The 13,408-nt window shown below is 42.4% G+C and overlaps 1 protein-coding gene across 1 annotated transcript in view; it reads left to right on the top strand.

The window, feature by feature from the left end:
* LOC106887794 (heparan-sulfate 6-O-sulfotransferase 1-like) overlaps positions 1-13,200 on the top strand; it is a 46,554-nt gene extending 33,354 nt beyond the window's left edge. The window contains exon 2 of the mRNA XM_014941528.1: positions 13,118-13,200. Coding sequence (XP_014797014.1) covers positions 13,118-13,193 — 76 coding nt within the window. The 3' untranslated portion in view covers positions 13,194-13,200. The remainder of the gene's footprint in view (positions 1-13,117) is intronic.
* The last annotated feature ends 208 nt before the right edge of the window (positions 13,201-13,408 follow it).

Here is a 13,408-nt window from a genome sequence, read left to right on the forward strand (position 1 = left end):
TAATGCAGTTGCATTTGTTGGTGAGGTGTCTCGCTAAGCACCCGGTGAAGGGTGTCTCAAGGTGAGAAAAATCTGTGGTGGTGATCTTTGAAACCATGATCCATAAAAGTCTATTGACCGTATTACTGCTGTTCATTCTTCTTATGGCTTACAGAATATCTGGAAAGAAGCAAAGTTTGTATGATCTTGCATTCTAACCCAAATCCTTCCCCTCTCTTGGATATAGGGAAAGGTCCAGTGCTGCTAGAGGTGACGATTGGGTGGCAGTGGGAAAACGCATAGTCAGCCTCATCAGATACTAAATAGGATCGAAGGCACAAAGGATTCATGCCCTTCATTCCTACCCCATCCATTTGCTTGATCACAGATTGTCCTGTCTGTTATTAATGTGAAGAGAGGAGTCTGCCTTTCTGAAACAGCTGAGTGTCTTCACAAGTTGGGTTTAAACAGGGTGATTTTACAGATCAGTTGGTTCTCTGCTTTCTCTTTCACCGGCTGTTTGTATTTGCAGCAGAACGGCTGATGCTTCAAAAGAGAAAAAGGATAAGAAAGAAAAAAAGAAAACCAGCTATTTTCTCAGTTTGTGTAAACTGATGGAGGTATCCTATCTTTAACCAAAGGTACTCTTTCTTACTGCTGAGCTGAAGACTTAGAGCTGGAAACTGCACCAGCAAGCGTTCCTGTAGCAAAGGTTGGGTCAGGTTTTAAACTGAAAGAGGGGAGATTTAGATTAGACACTAAGATGAAATTCTTTACTATGAGGGTGGTGAGATACTGGCACAGGTTGCCCAGAGAAGCTGTGGCTGCCCCATCCCCGGAGGGGTTCAAGGCCAGGCTGGATGGGGCTTTGAGCAACCTGGTCTGGTGGGAGGTGTCCCTGCTGATCCCTTAGTCATCTCAGAGATCACCAAGGGTGAGCAGCAATGCTCACTGAGTCTTCTGTATGTTACTAGGAAGTAGTAATACTGCAGTGCATGGGATCCAAGGCTGTCTCCTCTCTTTTTTTTTTTTTTTTTTTAAAGAAGTTTTTATTGTTATCTAACAAAATACTGTGTAACTACTGCTTTTGACTGTTGTGTGCTAATAGAAATAAAATAGCGAGAGGGTACTGCTTGCAGCTGCATTTCTTCTTTGACACAAACAAATATTACAAGTTAGCAAAGCAGTGTTTGCACTTGATATCCTGGAGTTAGGATCTTACCTGAGTGGGAATAAATTATCCCAGCTTCTATTTCAGTACAAAATTAGTGCATTTAGCCTCCACCAACTAGAAGGACAGAGGTCTGTTGCAAACGAGAGCTGTGGAGGTGCTGATGAAGGGAAAGACAGATTAACCATACTAAGCCATTTCCTTTGCCCTTAACATCAGCATTAAGCTCTGGATTTCTTATCAAAGACACCTCTTGTACCTAGGGTGATGCTGAGACCGATAAAATGGTTGGACTAGGTGATCTTAAAGGTCCCCTACCCAGGGTGATGCTGAGACTGATAAAATGGTTGGACTAGGTGATCTTAGAGGTCCCTTCCAACATAGATGATTCTGTGATTCTACAATCAAAACTCGACAGTGAGATTTGGTATTTAGGGAACTAAATACCAAACTGGAACAAGGCAGCGTGTGGCCTGGGAAGTGTGGAGGAGACTTCTGTGTTACGTGGGTAAGGTCTAGGGCAATAATGTCTGCAATAAATAGAGGAATTTCATGGATGTTCTAACAGGGCTGGGCACCATTCCTAAATGCAGTAAGGAGACGCAAATGGATGAATCATCCTTTCTGCAAACAGCAAATGAAATAAAAAGCTTCATTGGGTTTTGTTTTCCTTCCTTCAGGCAGCAACTGAATTCCAATTATACTTGGATTTTTTTTTCCATATTATTAGAAGGAGGAAAAAAAAGCAATCAAAAATCAACAGTGAGATTTGGTATTAGGGAAGTAAATACCAAACTGGAACAAGGCAGTGTGTGGCCTGGGAAGTGTGGAGGAGACTTCTGTGTTACGTGGGTAAGGTCTAGGGCAATAATGTCTGCAATAAATAGAGGAATTTCATGGATGTTCTAACAGGGCTGGGCACCATTCCTAAATGCAGTAAGGAGACGCAAATGGATGAATCATCCTTTCTGCAAACAGCAAATGAAATAAAAAGCTTCATTGGGTTTTGTTTTCCTTCCTTCAGGCAGCAACTGAATTCCAATTATACTTGGATTTTTTTTTCCATATTATTAGAAGGAGGAAAAAAAGCTATTTCTCATTCCAGCGTTACTGATTCAGACATGAAAATGAAAATGTTTATTTACTTTTGTTACAGAGGTTGAGTGCGTGATCCCACTTGCATTGCCATTGGTGGCAAAGCTCCCATTGATTACAAAGAGAACTGGGTTGTCCTCTTGCTGGCAACAGGAGATGCTGTGATCAGCTTGATTTGTGACAGTGAAAAGAGCATTCAGAGCCAAGGGATTGAAAAACAACCCACAAAAATGTGGAAAAGCATATTCCAAAACCACCCAGATATCATATCTGTGGGCCTGGTAATAATTTTAGGGGAAGTAAACAATGCCAGTGGACTCTGAAAACATGCAGTGATCGGTAAAAAATAACAGATTGTTGGAAAATTCTTCCATGAGGGAAGAAGCCTCCCTTTAGAAAATAATTACTTCAAAACAAATACAGCAAACATCTGAAAATTAGCGTTTCCGAAGCGTAAAATGAGAGGTGTGTGGGTTTGGTATGGTATAGTTTAATTTCTCTCTAGATAAGCTTTGTGGGTGTCCCAGCTTGGCAAGGCAAGTCGTCTGCACACATTCCCAGGCTTTGCAGGGCGGTGGGGGAAGAAGGACCTTAGTGCAGTTCTGTCCCAGTCTGAGAAACCTCCCTGTGCTGCTTTGTGCTCAAAGCTCACTGGTTTTTAATGGGATTAGTTATCTGGGGCTTGCCTGTGCGGGGTAGGAATCGGGAAGTAACCAGTGCATTTGAAATCTGTGCTTGCCTCTCGTGCTGGCAGGCATGAAGTAGAGCTAATTCTGTTCGAGTTTTACGGTATCTGAGCCAAAGTGTATGCGGTCCGTGTCTCTTCTGTTTGGTGAATAATCACCAAAACAAAAGTAATCAGTCTGTGTCTTTTTTTGTTGTTGTTAAAAACCAACAAAAAGTCATTATGAGCACCCTTGAAATAGAAGACATGAGAATACGTGTTGAGAAAGGAACACAAAAGACTTTTTTTAATTGTTAATGCCTTGCTCTAAGTAGAAAGCTTTTAAATTTAAACAGCAGTTTTAAAGTGATGAAAAATGTCTTAAATGTGTCCTTCACTCCAAAAGATTTTGATGCATTTGCTTTCTCTTGAGAATAAACTTGAGCAGAGCAGTGGTAATTCTCCTACAGAGCTAACTTTTATTTCTTGTCTGGCAGTTACATGTGCAAACCCGAGCCTTCAGTCCTTAGGATTGGGTTAACACAACTCTGGCTTCATTTTGTCACCCCATTGGGACACCAGAGGAGGGAAAGGGTCATGGCAGGGCTTTGAACAGGCACCTACCTGATGGCACAAGCTGCCACGGCTGGTTGAAGAGCTCATTCCACCCAGGAGGAGCTTACCATTAGGTCCCACAGAGCAGTTCCCTTTTCAGTGGGATGGAGCCACCCTGGGACTTGCTTTTGCCTCAGATCTGAAAACTTCCTGCTCTTTGGAGAAGAATAGAGAGAGGGAAACAGCTCTGTTTGCCACACACGGATACTGGGCTGTGAAATGGGAGTTGGTGGTTCTTGGAGAGCTGAGAGGAAACTAATTGCTTTAAGTCCCAGCTCCACACCCTTGTTTTACTGCAGGAATTGCTATCCCCTGGCTTCAGCAGCTGCTCTCCCTTGCCCTTTGGGTGCAGCCAGGGTTCGTGTTACTCATCATTATAAGTGGCTGGATGCTTAGTAATTCAGCCTGTCTTCCCCGTGCTCCTCCTGTGCAGGTGGGAATGCAATTGCTCCCTGCTTATTGCGTGTCTGGAGGTGGTGGAAAAGAGCATTAAGTAGGTGTTGGCCAGAACAAGCAGAAAAGTTGCGTTGGATTGGCTTGGTTTATTTTTCTTTTTTCTTTTTTTTTTTTTAGTTTTGGTGGGGTTTTTTTGTTTGGTTGTGGTTCTTGTGGTTTTTTTCCAGCGCTGTATGCACGTTCTGAAGAAGTAGCATTTCACGGAGGGGAAATGTCATTGTTGCTGATTTCGGACTAGATAGCTTATTTGATTGCTATCCAAATAGTGCTGTCTTAAAAAAAAAAAAAAAAATTAAAAATCTATCCAGCTAGGTTAAACACCATGTAATCTGGTTTTTGGGGGGAAGGGAGAGAGGGGCAATTGCCAGCAAACACTGCCATGACCCTGTTCCTGATCTTCCTTATCTCCGGTTGCTGCAGGAAATCCTAGTGCTGCAATTTCAGATTCTTGCTTAGATTCTTAGTCTTGGAAGTTTAGATTTGTACAGCTGCAGGCAACCTACTGGGTTGGGCCTTTTGGGTTTTAAAGACAAAGATTTGCTTCTTATACTGTGTTCCTGTTTTCAGATTAATTGGTGGAACTTCTGGTGACTGAACTTCCCTGTCAGTGTTTGCAAGGGCGATCCCAGGCTCGAGAGCTTTCTCCCTGTACTTTACTGACCTTTTTATTTAGTTTCGGTTATAGCTGTGTCTGTCTCACTATGAAGTGCTGCTGTCTGCAAGATTTCCTTCTTTCCATGACCATTTCCCCCCTCTACAGAGGAAGTTGAGTCTGTAAGACAGGGATGTGTATCATCCTGTCTAACCTCACCAAGAGAGTGGTGCCAGAAGATGAGGCAATGAAATCCTGCCCAGTTGAAGGACTGCATCTCTGTAACACAGCATCGTGTGCTTTCCCCACCCTTGGCTGGACATCTGCAGGCCTTTCCCTAGACAAGGGGTGACCATTGACCGTGTAGACTACTGAGTTCTCAGACTGAGTTGTTGAGAAGAAAACATAGGGGTTACCATGGTAAGGTGTACCAAACCTGGACTGATGGGGGTTTTTGGGTCTTTTTTCATGTTCACCCTGTAAATCTGTGCCGTGGTTCTAGAAATCCATTCCTCTTCTGAAGAAAATCTGATTTGAGGAATCTGGAAGCAAACTCTGTTTGGCAGGGAATTTCTTTTGGAAGGCTTTTGTCTCGCAGCCCTGTTTTTATCCCGTTGATTGAAAGTGTTGGGAGAGGAGAAGGAGCTCTGTGGTCTGCCTTCAGCTTAGGAAAAAAAGTATTTACGTTACTTTAATTTTCTTTCCACTGGATTTTTCCTCAAAAACCCCCAGATCTCTAAAGATCCCTCAGTGATTCTGTGGCTTCAGGAAAAAGTCATCCAGGCCTGACATCATTTAAAAGCTGGGGAGGTTTCAGGCCCCGTGCCCTTCTTGTTTAATGCTGGTATCATTTTACATCTCCGTAACACAGCATCGTGTGCTTTCCCTACCCTTGGCTGGACATCTGCAGGCCTTCCCCTAGACAAGGGGTGACCATTGACCGTGTAGACTACTGAGTTCTCAGACTGAGTTGTTGAGAAGAAAACATAGGGGTTACCATGGTAAGGTGTACCAAACCTGGACTGATGGGGGTTTTTGGGTCTTTTTTCATGTTCACCCTGTACAGGTTACCATGGTAAGGTGTACCAAACTTGGACTGATGGGGGTTTTTTGGGTCTTTTTTCATGTTCACCCTGTAAATTTGTGCTGTGGTTCTAGAAATCCATTCCTCTTCTGAAGAAAATCTGATTTGAGGAATCTGGAAGCAAACTCTGTTTGGCAGGGAATTTCTTTTGGAAGGCTTTTGTCTCGCAGCCCTGTTTTTATCCCGTTGATTGAAAGTGTTGGGAGAGGAGAAGGAGCTCTGTGGTCTGCCTTCAGCTTAGGAAAAAAAGTATTTACGTTACTTTAATTTTCTTTCCACTGGATTTTTCCTCAAAAACCCCCAGATCTCTAAAGATCCCTCAGTGATTCTGTGGCTTCAGGAAAAAGTCATCCAGGCCTGACATCATTTAAAAGCTGGGGAGGTTTCAGGCCCCGTGCCCCTCTTGTTTAATGCTGGTATCATTTTTTAAAAAGATGTATTGCCCATTTCACTGAATCTGTGGCACTACCTGTAATCAATATGGGTTTCTTCTCTTCATTCACTTACTTTTTCTGTCTAATTACATGGTTTCACATTGCTTTCAGTTCTGATGAGTTAATATCAGGGTGTGTTAGTTTACAGCATGCCAATGATAAGCGGTTCCTACTGTGTCAAAGGTGAGATGGTAAAAGCTGCAAAATATGCAAGTTCTGTGCTGGTATTCAATATTCTGCCTCCTTTTCTCTACTCTTTCTGCCCACAGCCCCCCAGGTGAGTGGGGTGGGGTGTAATGACACAGGCTGCAGGTACATCTCTCCTGCAGCCACTGTGATCACAGCTGCTGGGCCCAAAGCTGAGCTGCCTTCGTGTACTACCTTATTTTTAGTTATTAGTAGGTACCCCCTGTTGCCTGGCACAAGGTACCTGCATCTTATCTCCAAGCATGAATAGATTTTACAGCTCACGCTGAGGTCTCTGCAGTCAGAATTACGCTGTTACTGATAACCTCTACTTTCCAGTTTTCTTTAACTGCAGACCAAGCATCACAACACGCATTCTCTCCAATTGACTTATGTAGTTTCTTCTTGTAGTTTTTACCCCATGCCATATCACCACTATCTTGGCTGTGCTCATGCAAGTGTTTGGGGGCCACACCTTAAAATAATATCCAAAGAGTTGATTTTTTTCTTATTCACATCCCTTTGACACAAGGTCCTGCAAATGTCCACCTCAACACAGCTGAGAGAAAGACCAACGTATAGCCTTGAAGCATGGACGAAATCTAGATTTGCTTTTTCTCATCTGGTACCCAGTGTTTTCAGTTGCTGTAGAGTTGTTATATCCCAGGTCGACTGGCACAGCTCACGGCTGCTCATCCAAAACCAGTACAGCAGGAGTTAGTGCAATGCACAGGAACGTTTGGCTCTGCAGGAATAAGAAGTGCCACCACGCACACAAGCTGAACACACACCATGCATCTGCCTGGGTGTGCTCTTTGCTACCATTACCAATCTTCATGGAAAATCAACAGCATTTAAAGTTTTCTTTGCCTTTTTCACCTGCACACCAACCCTTCCCCTAGCTAAACTGAGCCTGGGAGCCCCAGCCACGTCCTCGCATCTCTTGGCTTGGTCAATATGTATTTTTTGTTACCTTTCCAGCCCCTGTTCGCTCTACCTGTGCTGTGACAGATGGCTGTCATTCCTAGAAACGCTGCCCCTTTTTGCCTTATTCATTTGCCTGTGTGATTTAAAATGTATACACCCTCTGGCCATCCTGTCGTTCACCTCATCTGCAAGGTACCCGGAGCCCCGAGCTGGGGCTGCTGCTGCTGCTGCACACAAGGTTGTCATTAGCACAGCAGGTAAAACTGGGGGGTTATTTCGAGCAGTGTGCTAATGTAAAGGAGCTGATGAACATCAGCCCGAACCCGTGGTGTATTTTAAGGAGTTCTAACCTTCAGACTGGTGCTGAAGGGTGCTTGTTCACAGGGTAGGCAGATTTTTATCTACAGCTCTGCTTTCTGGTCCAAACCCCTGTGAATACTTCCTTCTTACTGTTTCATTTGGAAGATTTCTTCTCAGGCACTCATAGTTGCTGAATTCTTACTTCCTTGTGTATGCGTAGTTTTTATATACTTGGGTTTATTTTATATATAAAGGACTGAAATAATAATTATCATTATATTCCAAAGTTGATGATAAATTTTGTTAACCCCCCATTTTGAAATAAGGTATTTTTTCTGCTGACTGTAATAATTTTGGTCTTCTACAGAGACTCTGTAGCATGAGAGCCATTTGTTTGCAGCTTAGTATTTAAAGTTGTTTGAATTTGGGGATATAAAGTTGTTTTTTAGGTGCTTTTATTTTTATTTTTTTTAATGATTTCCCAGATTATTTTTCTGGGTAATCTATATATAAATAGTCTATTATAATGCCTAATCCTTTGTTAAGGGAGACACGGAAGGATCGATGGTGCTGTAAAAGAATAATTAGCTATCTTTTCCCCGTTACCGTGAATTGAATTTTCATTCTGTGTTGTATTGACTTCTAACAGTTTATTGAAAATGAGATTTGAGAAAGTCTGACTCTCACCCGACAGGCTAATCAGTCAATTGCTAATAGACCTGGGATGCTCCGCAGCCACCAGCTAATAGATTTTCTATTGTTGTTCCCTCCTTGTTGATCAGATAATCTGTTTCGGTAGTTGAGCTGAGGCATGTACTTCTGGGAGCATCAAGACCCAAAAATTCCCTTATACAAAGTTTCCTTGGCACAACAATTTCACCTGCTGCAGCCCACCTTGTGGCCAGAGCTCAAGTGATGTCAGGGTACGGCTAAAACTTTTCTCTGTAAGGAAGCTGAATTTTAGAGAGCTCCCTAAAAGCCTGTAATGTGCCATGAAATATGTGAATATTAAAAATGGACCATCACAGATGGACATTATTAACAAATGAGTTAATGCCGGCGAAGCATGAAAGGAAAGTAAAAACATAGTGGATGATATTGTTTCTCTGTAAGAATTAGACTCTAAAAATAAGGCTTTGAGTTAATCTTGCGTATTGCTGCACACTGTGGGTCCATCCAGGAAACTCTCCCTCCTTGCCTCTGCTAGGGCTGCTCTTGGAATCGAATCAAGGTGAAAGATATCACCAAAATTCTGCATCAGAAAAGAAATCTGACTGTAACAAACATGTGGGCTCTGTAGATCTCATATGAGGGAGTGAAAGTGCTTGGAGTTCTGTAATGAGCACCCAGCTCTGTTTCTACACAGAGCTTAGAGAACTGTGTTTAACCAGGGTCAGATGTCAGCACCTCATCCTTTCTTATGTGTAAGCTTAATGAGCCAATAGAGTATTCCTATTGTGGGGAAGGAATTTTTTTTCCAAAATATATAGGAGTAAACAGGAAAAAAAAAATGTATTTGTGCCTGTGGATTGTTTTGTGTACTGAGCATCCCCACCCACCCCAGCGTGGGGGCAATTTTCATTTTCAGAAATTTTAGCTGACTTTAGTGCACTGCTGGGATGGGGACAGACATGGACACGTGCAGCCTCTCCTACCCTCCTCCCACCCAGGGAAATACTTTTTTCATAGTAATATGTGAACAAATTACTTATTCCTATCAATGACAAGGTGTATTTTTTAAGGATAATTCCCAAGGAGTGTATTTAAAAGAGGAAAAGTACTACCTTTCTGGTCAATTTTTCACTTCCAGAGCTGAAGAAGTCACTTTTACAGAAAGTGGAAGACCTGGGAGTTCTGATGCAGTGATACTTGCAGCATCAGAAATGGTTTATTGAAAGATACTTGTGCCAGAAACCTGAGGTTTAGAAACTCAGCAGAGTCTTGAAATGGAGTTTCCTTTGTTGCCACCTTGTTTTGGCTGTTTGAGCCCTGAAGGTCTGGGCCGTTAGACCACTGAGGCTTTGGTGTTCTCTGTAACCCCTTCATTGCAATAACAGAACCCTGCCCTTGATTTGAGTGGTGAGCTTTTAAAATTGAAGTGAAATTATAAACGGTGCTGACTTGGTTAAAATCTCTATTTCTTTTTACCATCAAGCCATGAAGCACAATGGCTCATGTGCAGGTCGGGGATCGGGGTTTGAGCCACGTGGTGCAGTCAGGCGTGAGATGAGAGCGATTCCATCGCCGGTGTCTTGCTTCAAAAGGGGGAGAAAATAAACTGATCCCAGTAGGTTTGCCTGGAGAAAGATAATTGATAAATGGAAAATAAGTAGCAAAAGCTGCTAGGGATGTTGGGGTTGTTGGGGGAGGGAAGAGTTTTCTGGGTAAGTGATGGCTTAAATGAGCTCACAAATGCTTTTTCTTACTTGAAGTTCCCAGTTTCTGCTGGCTTAAGCTCTAAGTGCATAATGAGGGAAAGATCTTTAGCTGATAATGTCGTTCATCGGAGTCTGTTAAGCGGCCAGCCAAAACATTTAAATTGTATTGAAAGATGAAGGACTGGACAACAGAAACCAGAAACTGCCCTGAAGGAATGACCCTGATTTAACAATTCCTTTTTTATCTCATTATCCGTTTTTAAAATCACAGTTTTCACGCTATACACTTTCGGAAGAACTCCTGGGTCTAAGTTTCTCTTGAATTTTTACTTCTGGGAGCATCAAGACCCAAAAATTCCCTTATACAAAGTTTCCTTGGCACAACAATTTCACCTGCTGCAGCCCACCTTGTGGCCAGAGCTCAAGTGATGTCAGGGTACGGCTAAAACTTTTCTCTGTAAGGAAGCTGAATTTTAGAGAGCTCCCTAAAAGCCTGTAATGTGCCATGAAATATGTGAATATTAAAAATGGACCATCACAGATGGACATTATTAACAAATGAGTTAATGCCGGCGAAGCATGAAAGGAAAGTAAAAACATAGTGGATGATATTGTTTCTCTGTAAGAATTAGACTCTAAAAATAAGGCTTTGAGTTAATCTTGCGTATTGCTGCACACTGTGGGTCCATCCAGGAAACTCTCCCTCCTTGCCTCTGCTAGGGCTGCTCTTGGAATCGAATCAAGGTGAAAGATATCACCAAAATTCTGCATCAAAAAAGAAATCTGACTGTAACAAACATGTGGGCTCTGTAGATCTCATATGAGGGAGTGAAAGTGCTTGGAGTTCTGTAATGAGCACCCAGCTCTGTTTCTACACAGAGCTTAGAGAACTGTGTTTAACCAGGGTCAGATGTCAGCACCTCATCCTTTCTTATGTGTAAGCTTAATGAGCCAATAGAGTATTCCTATTGTGGGGAAGGAATTTTTTTTCCAAAATATATAGGAGTAAACAGGAAAAAAAAAATGTATTTGTGCCTGTGGATTGTTTTGTGTACTGCACATCCCCACCCACCCCAGCGTGGGGGCAATTTTCATTTTCAGAAATTCTAGCTGACTTTGGTGCACTGCTGGGATGGGACAGACACGGACACATGCAGCCTCTCCTAACCTCCTCTCACCCAGGGAATTACTTTTTTCATAGTAATATGTGAACAAATTACTTATTCCTATCAATGACAAGGTGTATTTTTTAAGGATAATTCCCAAGGAGTGTATTTAAAAGAGGAAAAGTACTACCTTTCTGGTCAATTTTTCACTTCTTTTCCAGAGCTGAAGAAGTCACTTTTAGAGAAAGTGGAAGACCTGGGAGTTCTGATGCAGTGATACGTGCAGCATCAGAAATGGTTTATTGAAAGATACTTGTGCCAGAAACCTGAGGTTTAGAAACTCAGCAGAGTCTTGAAATGGAGTTTCCTTTGTTGCCACCTTGTTTTGGCTGTTTGAGCCCTGAAGGTCTGGGCCGTTAGACCACTGAGGCTTTGGTGTTCTCTGTAACCCCTTCATTGCAATAACAGAACCCTGCCCTTGATTTGAGTGGTGAGCTTTTAAAATTGAAGTGAAATTATAAACGGTGCTGACTTGGTTAAAATCTCTATTTCTTTTTACCATCAAGACATGAAGCACATTGGCTCATGTGCAGGTCGGGGATCGGAGTTTGAGCCACGTGGTGCAGTCAGGCGTGAGATGAGAGCGATTCCATCGCCGGTGTCTTGCTTCAAAAGGGGGAGAAAATAAACTGATCCCAGTAGGTTTGCCTGGAGAAAGATAATTGATAAATGGAAAATAAGTAGCAAAAGCTGCTAGGGATGTTGGGGTTGTTGGGGGAGGGAAGAGTTTTCTGGGTAAGTGATGGCTTAAATGAGCTCACAAATGCTTTTTCTTACTTGAAGTTCCCAGTTTCTGCTGGCTTAAGCTCTAAGTGCATAATGAGAGAAAGATCTTTAGCTGATAATGTCGTTCATCGGAGTCTGTTAAGCGGCCAGCCAAAACATTTAAATTGTATTGAAAGATGAAGGACTGGACAACAGAAACCAGAAACTGCCCTGAAGGAATGACCCTGATTTAACAATTCCTTTTTTATCTCATTATCCGTTTTTAAAATCACAGTTTTCACGCTATACACTTTCGGAAGAACTCCTGGGTCTAAGTTTCTCTTGAATTTTGATAGTTAGTTTGGTACTTTGCTAGGAGATTTAACCCCTTGAGAGCCCAGATGTACTCTACGTGTGTAAGGTATGGTCCTCAACTTCTTCAGATTGTGGTGTTCCCCGAGTAGTGCTTAATCTGTTACAGACCTTTTGGGAAAATAGGTTTTGCTGTTTTGTCCAAACACTGTCAACCTCCCTTCTGAGTGCTCAGTATTATATTTCCAAATTTCACATGTTATTGGACAAATATATATATACTTGTGTGTGTAAATAGGTGTGTAAGGTATGGTCCTCAACTTCTTCGATCGTGGCGTTCCCCCAGTAGTGCTTAATCTGTTACAGACCTTTTGGGAAAATAGGTTTTGCTGTTTTGTCCAAACACTGTCAACCTCCCTTCTGAGTGCTCAGTATTATATTTCCAAATTTCACATGTTATTGGACAAATATATATATACTTGTGTGTGTAAATATATATATGTATAACTAAAAGAAACTTGGGTGGAGGTAGAAATTCAAATAAAATGTGATGCAAAAGACTCTGAAAGCTAGAAATCAGGGCAATTAATTCCTTTTTCTTTTCACAGATCTTCTGTTTTACATCAGCCATCGTCATTTTCTTGAGAATCTTCTGCCCAAAAGTTTATTGGATAAGTATGAGGTTAGACCTTGTCTTAAGTGCCGTTTCAGGCTGTAGAATTGCCCAGTGAAGATACCTTCTAAGAACTCAGTCAGGAATGAATTTGGATCCTTGATACTATGGTGTCTGCTGCTAAGGGCAGGAGATTTCATCATTCCCAACCGCAGCCAGGAATTACTTGATTCTGAGATATACTGTTTTTAAAACATGTCTCAGTTTCCATTTGAAGTAAAAGAGAAAAAAGGTTAAAAAAGCCCCCAGTGACAGGAACACTGGAGCATCACATTGCTTATCAAAGGCTCTAGAAGATAGTTTTGTCTTGAGGAGCACCCTCAAGACAACCAACTTTTTGTCACCCCTTTCAGTGAATCTTCTTCCTCTTCCCCTTTCAGACGCCAGCCAGCCTCATGGGTTTGGTTACTCCTGGGACAGCAAAGTGGGAATCAGCATGCAAAAAAAGAGCAGTGAAGAAGGCAGAGTAGAGGTAGGAGTTTGGAGTGTGCATCTAAGCCTCCACTTGAGGATTTTGGCCAGTAATGTCTCTTGAGAGGGGAGCAGTTGGCCACCAGGACCCTTCAGCACACCCTTCTTGGTGGACACAATGAGCTGAGCCCTTCCCTCCGCCTCTCCGAGGAGCCGAACTCCAGCACTTGTACTTGGTAGTGATTTGAAGCAAAAAATCA

This window comes from Calidris pugnax, unplaced genomic scaffold, assembly GCF_001431845.1.
Source record: "Calidris pugnax isolate Ruff unplaced genomic scaffold, ASM143184v1 scaffold117, whole genome shotgun sequence".
Taxonomy (NCBI): Eukaryota; Metazoa; Chordata; class Aves; order Charadriiformes; family Scolopacidae; genus Calidris; species Calidris pugnax.